Raw genomic sequence first — 10000 nt, 5'->3', positions numbered from 1 at the left:
CACATTATACCATGACTGTGATTAGCTTTTCATAGATAGAGACAGGACAATGATGTGTACACTAGTACTGTCATTTTCTGAACTCAACTTTTTTCCTGTTCTATTATATGCCTTTACCTACTTAGTTATTACATAGGAATAGGAATGATGACTGATGATTATTTATCAAAGATATATCATTGTGTAAATATATTGTGGAAGCACCTACTGTAATACTCATCCAACGATATAGTCACAATATAGATATTGATATATTTGGTCAAACAAATATCATGATAATTGATTTAGACCATATCACCCATGCAGCCCTGCCCTGATTTACACTTAGTCGCGTGCCGTGGCCGTGCACCGAAAATAGCAGATCTACAAGCTCACACCACATGCTGAATGAACACAGAGCAGATGAGCCAATAATAATGCTGCCTCGAGCTCTTCAGTTCATACGTGTCTGCAATGCATAGTATATAATATATATCGTTTCTGTCGGGTGGAAACCTCATATCTCCAAAACTGTTACTTTTTAGGATTTAAATAAAAAAATAGCAAAAGTAGCAGATCTACAAGCTCGAAAACCTGCTACTTTTGATGCTTTTGCGTGACGCTGTAGTGTGATAAAAAAAAACACAAAAAGTTAGAATATGGAGATCAGAGTTTTCTGCAACCGGCAGCGCCGATCTAGCCAGCTAGCTATAGGCTATCGACTGTGAATCCGGCAGACAGGCACGGGTTAACGTCCTCAGGGGAGGTTAAAATGTACATCGCACGCTTTTCATTCCCCTCACTACTGTCTCGTGTGTCCTCTATACCCGCTATACGGCTCCTCCAGGCGGGGCGACAAAGACTCAGTCGAAAAAACACACATCAATATTTTATTTGAATTTCTAACATCTCACCACAACAGTTATCTGACCTCATGACTAGAGGCAGCCTCATAAATTCAAGGACTTTTGTTTCTGGAGAGTCCATGTTGTTGTGTATTGAATAAGCAATTTGGGGCGAAGGGTGAATTAACGACTTTGGTGTTTGGCTCTGTTGGGGGGAAGAAGAAAAGAGAGAGGGGGGGATATCCCCAAAGAAATATTAAAATGTGGATCGATGTGATTGAAAGCTGCTTAAGACCTTGTGTGGGTTCGCGTTTTTGCGTCCGCGGGGGCATGATGCAACGCGTGGAAACTCCTTGCTGTGCGGCTATACAAAACAAAGTGTAACCCAGCCTCTGTGTAATCTTTAATAATTCATGCAGGAAAAATGTGTTTAAGGCCAGGACATCCTCTTTAGTCAACAGAGCAGAGGTCAACGCCTTTACCACAGGCTGAGAGAGAGACACAGAGAGAGAGAGAGAGAGAGAGAGAGAGAGAGAGAGGGACCAGACTTGTCCTGTTCTCTCTGTCTGTCTGTCTGTCTGTCTGTCTCTCTGTGTCTCTCTCTCTCTCTCTCTCTCTCTCTCTCTCTCTCTCTCTCTCTCTCTCTCCGTGTGGATATACACTATAAAATCCTGAGTGTTAATGAGGGTATACAAATGGAACCAAAATGGACTCGTAATTTGAGTTAAATTAAATTAACACTAAGGTTTTAACAGTGTGTGTAGCCTACTGTATGCGCGCGCACACACACACACACACACACACACACACACACACACACACACACACACACACACACACACACACACACACACACACACACAGTGTCAATTCTCACACTTTCAGAGTTAAATTAACACCTTTTGCTATATGCTCCTTTCCTTATATCAAAACAAAACACAAAACTCAAATCAAAGGACTAAATTAAGAACAATTTGAATGCTGTGGACAATTAATTTAAGTAGAAAGCATGGATTTTGCACACATAATGTAAATATATTGTGGATCCTGCATTTTCTTTTTATTCAAGATATTATTTCAATATATTTTGTGATGGATGCCCTAATATGCACTCAAATGACCCTTGAAAATATTGACTAGAAATAAAAAAAAAGAAAATATGCTCTGGCACAGCTTGGGCTGAAGTTAACAATTAACATGAAGAATTAACTACTAAGCCAACTTTCTCTTTTAAAGGACACCATTTCTCCTCACACAAACGTTTTCATAACCTACAGTGCTGCTCTTGTACAAGTTCTCTGGTAACTGTGGCAAGTAACCTATAGCCTACAATTAAATTCATTAAATGCAATACAATAGCAACATTGTGTCAAGTACAATTGTATTTCAAAATCACAGGCAACACTTGGGTTAAACCACTCTATAGCGAGTTTGCCTATATAGCTAGCCATGGTTTCTCATTTCACGTTTTTTAATTCAATGAATAGTGAACATATACGGTATAGGCCTAGTCTGAAAACATCATCGTTAACTTCTCCATCATGAGAAAAGTGTCCTGGGTATAGCAGGTATAGCCTTAAAAACAAAACTTAAAAAAACAATAGCAGGTGAACCTGTTGGGGGGGGGGGAAATGGACGTTATTCTAGTAATGGCAGATATGTTTTTGTTGGACGGCTGTTATGATGATGATGATGATAATGATGAGCAGAGAGAAGTTGTGTGATCTCTCTTCAGCTCATTAAAATGTAATGCTGATGACCAGCTGTATGGAACACTGACTCCTAACCAAAGTCCATCACTCGCACCATGCACTCTGCAGGTAGAAAAAAAAGGGCCTATGGGCCTCTTTTTTTCTTCTTTTTCTTTCACCTTAACACGCATTCACGTCCGTTGGGGTTTTAGACCTACTTTGTCTTGTCCCGTTTTATGTGAAAGAAAGGCTGAAAGGTGTAGCCTAGTAGTATATGTAGGATGGCTGGCTGCATATATATATATTCTCCCAAGTACGACGCCCCCCAAAAAAGAGCTGATCTACAAGCTAACAACGCGTCGCGAACGCAACGCCTTGTTAGCTTGTAGATCAGCTCTTTTTTTGGGGGGCAAGCGGCGAGAACAAGCAACAGCCTCGCGCAATATACACAAATCAATTAAACAATTAAGCTTTAGTATTATACTGAATTAAGCAATATAAACCTTAAATCCTTTTTTGGCAATAACATTTTTTCGAAAAATGCTCTGAAATTAAAATTAACCTGTCCAGCATAGAATACAATTACGGAAATTAATACTAATAATATGATGGCCTTTTCTAATAACATATTTAATGAATACATTCAAATATATTTAAAAATCTATTATAGCCCAGTAATATAGTCTATTTGGCATGTGTGATTAAAACATTTATATAATGCTAAATATAGGCTACATCTGGCAAATCGTATAGGTCTGTGACTCAAGTGTCCAATTCTCGATTAATTGAATACACAGGACCTTAATGGAAACATTAGCATTATTATTTATAAATCTGTGCCACCGTGCCTTAATTGTTTTTGCAAACTGTTAATAAAGTATTCAATCAATCATCAATCAATCAATACAAACTAAGCTTTAAAAAAAAGCCTTCATTGAGTGTTCCATAGGCACTACGTCACCTCCGTGTTTGTTTACTAGGCTCTCTCTCTCTATTTGAAAACAGAGCGATCGGCAATAAACTCGGGTGCCGCCTCTTGTCGCAGTGTGGTGGTCCCCGCGTATTGAACGCTTTTGTTGGGGTATTTCCCTCTGCCGCTGGATCTGGTTACTGCTGCTATTGATCGCTTTTTTATCGAGACAGATGTGATTTTCGTGGCCTCAAGCCCCCCTTATATAGCTCCCGGGGCTGACCTGACCGCAGAGGGCTGTGGGGGGATTGGATTGCACTCCTCAGCCAGAGTAGAGGAGAGACCACCCCGACTCTGCACTGGAAATTGTCCTGTTTAGCCTCCTCTGTGTGTGTGTGTGTGTGTGTGTGTGTGTGTGTGTGTGTGTGTGTGTGTGTGTGTGTGTGTGTGTGTGTGTGTGTGTGTGTGTGTGTGTGTGTGTGTGTGCAGATTAAATATAAAAGCATATATGCGTCTATTCCAAGGTGTTTCTCCATCATCGAACATAAATCAATTAAACAATTAAGCTTTAGTTGACGGTATTAAGCAACGTGAACCTTCAATCCTTTAAGCAATAAGAAAAACATTTGAAAATCTTCTGAAATTGAAATGTCTTTAATTTGTTAGGCCATTTAGTCCTTCCCTAATGACGTTGAAGACATTTCCCCCACATTATATAGCATACCATGCTCTTTTTCTCTAGAGAAAAGTATAGAGCAAACATTTACATCAAATTGGATGTTTGCCCGTGGGAACCAAACTAGTGAAAATACCAGATCTACAAGCTCACAACTTGAAGATCTGCTATTTTCACGACTTTTCTGGGGATTTCTTTTTCAATGGAAACTTTTTTGAAAAAAAAAGAAAATGTTTTAAATGTAGGAAACGGGAAAAACAATGGGATATTTACTCGTCGCGACCCAAACAAATTGCAGGTCCACGACCCAAACATGGGTCCCGAACCACTGTTTGGGAAACAGTGGTGTATAGAGCAGTGGCTCCCAAACTTTTTTAGCTCAAGACCCAAAAGAGATAGACGTTTATCGGGTACCCAAACTAGTGAAAATAGCAGATCTACAAGCTCACAATGCAACACTTCGCCCTGCTTCGCCCTGTGTTGTGAGCTTGTAGATCGGCTATTTTCACTAGGCTACTTCTTAAAACATTTGTTTTATAATTTATGGAATTTCTTTGATTTAAAAAATATATATATACATATATATATATATTCATGAAATTATTTGGAAAACTCATTGATTTCTTTTTTTAATTCATGTAAAATGTTGCTTTTTTGGGATTCTTATTTCAATGTTTATGTGTCCGCGACCCAAACATGGGTCCCGACCCACTGTTTGGGAAACACAGAGGCATAACCACAAGGCAGTAGAATGTTGAAGTTCAACCTTACCTGTTGATGGAGGACACGCTGGGGACCGTGTCGTTGTCGCAGACGGCCTCGGCCAACAGTCGGTCCCGGATCTCCCACGCGAACATGGTGGGATTCTGGCGCTTATAATCTGCAATTTTATCCACTACTTTCGGAGTCGCAACCTTTGGTTTGGAGCCACCAATAACTCCGGGTTTAATACTGCCAGTTTCATAGTACCTGTGTGTTGAGGACAGAGTGAGACACATGGCTTTGAATGGTCACATGTATTGATTGACTGACTGACTGACTGACTGACTGACTGACTGACTGACTGACTGACTGACTGACTGACTGATTGATTGATTGATTGATTGATTGATTGATTGATTGAATACTTTATTAACCAGTTAATAACGTTAAACGTCCAACATTCATTTATAGGCTACAGCTCCAGTTGTCTCGGCCAATTAACTATAGTTTACAAATCGTGACTTTAAATTTACAATTTAGCCGACGGGAAAACAAAAATGTCTTTGGCGACATTTGAGCTTTAGTATAGGTCTATCTTGATTTGAAAAACTCCGTGCAGGAAAAAAATCCTAATACTAATAATATCACTTCATTATAGGTTTATATATGTTCGTGGGCATATTGGTGGGTCCAAACCAAAGGTTGCGACTTCGAAAGTAGTGGATAAAAATAGGAATTTGTCTCATAACAGTGTATTTAAAATTACAGTGGCTGTTTGCAGTGAGGACAAAAAAAACACAGTTTAATTGGCAGCATAACGTCTGACCTTATTTATTTGTCATTCCTCATGTACTTATTAGCATGCATGGCATGCCACCACGGCCTATTGGTGTAAATGTTTATGTCAAAACATTCGATGTGTATGAAATAATTTACCTCTGAAATCCCTTTTGATAGCTGAAAAATATTTTCAACACATTATCTCCTGTGATATTTGTGCTTCTAAAATAAAATAAAATAAAAACCAGACATTATAGGCGAAATGAAATGCTATAATTGCACAGCTTTTTTTTTCTTGTTTTTTTTTTTGCCAATCTTCTATAAATAGGGGGCAGCTGTGAGAGGGTGATCGATATATATTTAAAAAAAATCTTGGACACAGAATTCCCGTATTCAAGCAAAAAAATGACCGGCTTATAATATAACCGATGACTGGGGCTAAAATAGAGCTGGGGGTGCGCATATATGCCATATTAAGATTTATGTCTGACACATGGGATGGTGCTGTATATCAGTGGTTCTCAACCTGTGGGTCGGGGCCCCCAGGGGGGTGGGGGGGTTTGGGGGGGTCCCCAGATGACAGTAAAGTGACAATTAAAAAAAAAAGAAAAGAAAAGAAAAAAGACCATTACTGCATTAAAAGTAATCAACAAACTATACTATAAAAACTGGTCAAACATTGGCCAAAATTGTCAAATAATACGAGAAAGAGGCACAAATAGATCTGCTATTATTGTGAAGATAGCAGATCTACAAGCTCACAACGCGAGGCTTTGTGAGCTTGTAGATCTGCTATTTTCACAATATTAATCTGTGGAACCGAGTCAAACTAAATGTAATGCCTCAACTCCTACATTCCAGCTTATAAGGGTGGGGGTCCCCAGTTCAAATACGATTATTTGGGGAGGGGGGGTCCTCAGTTCAAATATGATTATTTTGGGGGGTGTCCCCAGTTCAAATATGATCATTTTGAGGGGGTCACGGCCTGAAAAGGTTGAGAACCACTGCTGTGTTATATTTACAACGATTCCCTTACCTGCCGAGGATCTTGCTGACGCAGCCGTGGCTGACCCGTAGCTGTCTGGAGATGTCACACGGCCGGACCCCTTGGTGGGCCAGCTCCACGATCCTCTGCCTCACCACGTCGGGCAGCGGCCGGCCGTTCACGAACACCCCGCCGAGCTGGTTCACACCGCCGTGCCCTACGTGGGACACAGCAGCCACGCAACACGGGAGACATAACATTACATACATACAGAAGTATATACACGCGAGGAACAGAGCATTGCTAAGAGACACCATATAGTTGTACATTGTTGGAACAGTACCGTAGGCTATGCAACACACACACACATGTGTGTGTGTGTGTGTGTGTGTGTGTGTGTGTGTGTGTGTGTGTGTGTGTGTGTGTGTGTGTGTGTGTGTGTGCGCGCGCGCCACACGTGTGCACAATTTTATAATGCATCTTTCTTGCTCTCCTAAATAAATATAGGCTACATTTGTAATAATACATTTCTCTGTATTATTATGATTATTTATATTTTATATATATATTTTTTTTTTAATTATTTACAATAATAATTATATGTATAATATTATATTTAGCATATTTATTATATTACATTTATTACATGTATTACATTTAGTTGTTGTTGTTGTTGTTGTTGTTTTATAGCAATTAAATAATAGCAATGAGAAACATTAGGCTATACCTAAACAACGTATATTGTCTTTAGTAGTTAGGCAATATTTTCCAAGAGCACCTCTTCCATTGCAGCCTAACACATGTCGCAGATATTATGTTTCACCCTGTTTAATTTTCCTTGCACGATTATAGTAAATAATTTAAAAAGAGCTTTGATAACTCATATTACACAAACGCGGATAGTGCGAATGAACAGGAATAAATAATTTACAGGCAGCCCGGGTACACTTCGCCCATATCGTATACACTAAAAAATATACAAACAATTAGGCTATAGGGAGTTTTTTCCCCATGCTAGTTATTTTCCAACACTCTATTCTTTCAACAAATTGTATTAATCTTACGTTTACCACAAAGAAAATCGACAGTAACTTAAATTTCAAGGGTAATAAAAGGTTTGTATTCAAATGGGAGCTGTATTCAAATAGAACCATAAACCTAACACCAACTGTAAAGGCCTAATACTATAGTTCTCATGACAATAAGCTTTGAGTCAATAAACATGCAGCTTCAGCAGTTTGTGAGGGGAGGGGGACAAAATCTGTGATATTGAAAATGGTTCTTGGGAAAGCAAAATACCATATGAGTAAATTATAGGCCTGTGCTATTAGCATTTGTACCAATATTTGTCAATAAATTATTCATATAGAAATACCCTGGCAATATTATTTTATGAAACCTGCAATTATTATGATCCTATCCCCTTTGAAGCCCCCACCCCCAAGTAGCGTGCATTTTTAAATGGACCCGACTTCCAAAACTTCTTGAATAATTTGCCCTTCTCTCTTTCTTTAAAACTAAACTAAAAATAAAACATGGACATATAGCCTATAGTAGCCTGCCAGTATTGTTCGCCTAATCCCTGTAGCCTATATCTTCAACAAAGTATAAGCTGGCCGAGAGTGAGCTGTAATAATAGCACATGGGCTATATTGTAGTAGGCATTAGAAAGATTTTTTTCCCATAAATCTGTATTTTTTGCTGTTTAGGCAAATTACTACTAGCTACTACTACTCGTTTATATGATGTTTTTGCATAGTAGCCTATTGTATATTATTGTTTGTCATTAAATGTTTCGATGATTGAATATACGGGACTCCAATGGAAACAAGGCATAGTGCTTTCTTGGGATTAATCATTTTAGCATCCTTTTGTATAGAACTGCACTTTCTGTGCTTTTTTTTGGGCAAACTGTTAATAAAGTATTCAATCAATCAATCAATCGCAATCCTGGGGGAGATTATTTGCCATGAAAAACTAATACTCTACTCACGGTGCATCGCCGAGAAGGGGTCCGCTTTGCAGTGAATATCCATGGGATAGCAAAGGAAGGAAAGGTAATCGACTGAGGTCGCCGTTTCGCCTTGGTGATGCAGCTTTAACTGCGTAAAAAAGAAACACTGATAATAGAAACGGGGGAAAAACAGTCCGGCTGTTCAAGTGTCCGCAGGCTGCTGTGTGTCGCGGGAGAATAACTTCTTCTTGGGGGGAAAGGCGAAGTTTTCCCTCCCCGTTGCAACTCTGTTGGTTCAGTGAAAGTCTCTCTAAGCAGAAACACTGTACAGGTACAGTCAGATCATGACCCCCGTTTGTACCGAGCGCACCAGTCGCTGCAACATTCGGCTATAGAACCGTTAGAACCGTTTAGAACCATTAGAACCGGGTCACTCTATTTTGTCTTTAAACGACATCATTGAGGGGAGAGGAAAAAAACACAAGGTGCTGTACAATTAGCCGGTGTCTCCCACGGTCCAGTAGCGAAACTGCGGCAGGGTAAGAGAGGAAAAAAAAGAAAGAATCCCCCCTCTCTCTCTCTCTCTCTCTCCTTGGAGGTGGCGAAGAACCGGCGGGTCTCGAGTTTAATCAGATATAGGGGCGGAGATGACAGGGGCAAACATGGACACTCTCTCTCTCTCTCTCTCTCTCTCTCTCTCTCTCTCTCTCTCTCTCCGTCAGTCAGTCAGTCCCCCTCTCCTCGGGAACGGGGCTGTGCCTAAACGAAGCTTTGGGCTGAGAATGAAACCCTCTCTCGTTGTGTGTCTGTTTCTAAAAGCTGCAGTCCCACAGATCACCCCCACCTCCCCTCCCCTCCTCATCCCCCCTCCCTCCCTCCCCTCCATCCCACAGATCCCACAGCATAGAGATGGATGACTTGTCAGACAAAGGCGATAGATTCCAACACTGTGTGATTCGCCAACGTAAAAAACGCGGAGCTCAAAATGAGGAGGGTCCTCCCTCTGCATCCGACAGTTCGGAAGGGGAGGGAGACGGAATGGGAAATGATGAGACTTTGGGGGTGAGGAATCAAGGAAATTAAAAGGAAGCTTGGGAAGAATGGAGGTAAAAAGCGAGTGTCAAAGATCTATACCTCTCAGACCCGCACTGTGTTGTTTAAAGTTGAGATGATCCACCGTTCAAGCTCTCTCTCTCTCTCTCTCTCTCTCTCTCTCTCTCTCTCTCTCTCTCTCTCTCTCTCTCTCTGGCCGGTCGTTCAGAGAGGTGGGGGGGTGATATTGCCAGCCAGGATATTGCAATGTATTGTTTACAGTTCAAGCAACTAATCTAGAAACTTTGTGTGTGTGTGTGTGTGTGTGTGTGTGTGTGTGTGTGTGTGTGTGTGTGTGTGTGTGTGTGTGTGTGTGTGTGTGTGTGTGTGTGTGTGTGTGTGTGTGTGTGTGTGTGTGTCAGTGTGTGTGTGTGTGTGAGTGTGTG

General features: G+C 40.5%; 2 protein-coding genes across 3 annotated transcripts in view; both read right to left on the bottom strand.

Moving 5' to 3' along the window:
* Positions 1-8610, bottom strand: part of pax2a (paired box 2a) — a gene marked incomplete at both ends in the record, with an annotated part of 42161 nt that extends 33551 nt beyond the window's left edge. Inside the window, 3 exons of one of the 2 annotated variants that reach the window (XM_080450132.1) lie at positions 4873-5070; positions 6620-6785; positions 8562-8610. In XM_080450132.1, coding sequence (XP_080306258.1) covers positions 4873-5070; positions 6620-6785; positions 8562-8604 — 407 coding nt within the window. The remainder of the gene's footprint in view (positions 1-4872; positions 5071-6619; positions 6786-8561) is intronic. The other variant, XM_080450131.1, reaches the window with a different exon arrangement.
* Positions 1-10000, bottom strand: part of cdhr1a (cadherin-related family member 1a) — a gene marked incomplete at both ends in the record, with an annotated part of 274624 nt that overhangs the window by 219806 nt on the left and 44818 nt on the right. The window lies entirely within an intron of this gene.

This window comes from Gymnoscopelus braueri (assembly GCF_963280865.1).
Source record: "Gymnoscopelus braueri genome assembly, chromosome: 14".
NCBI lineage: Eukaryota > Metazoa > Chordata > Actinopteri > Myctophiformes > Myctophidae > Gymnoscopelus > Gymnoscopelus braueri.
Note: the sequence above shows the minus strand (reverse complement) of the source record. Positions and strands in the feature narration are given on the sequence as shown.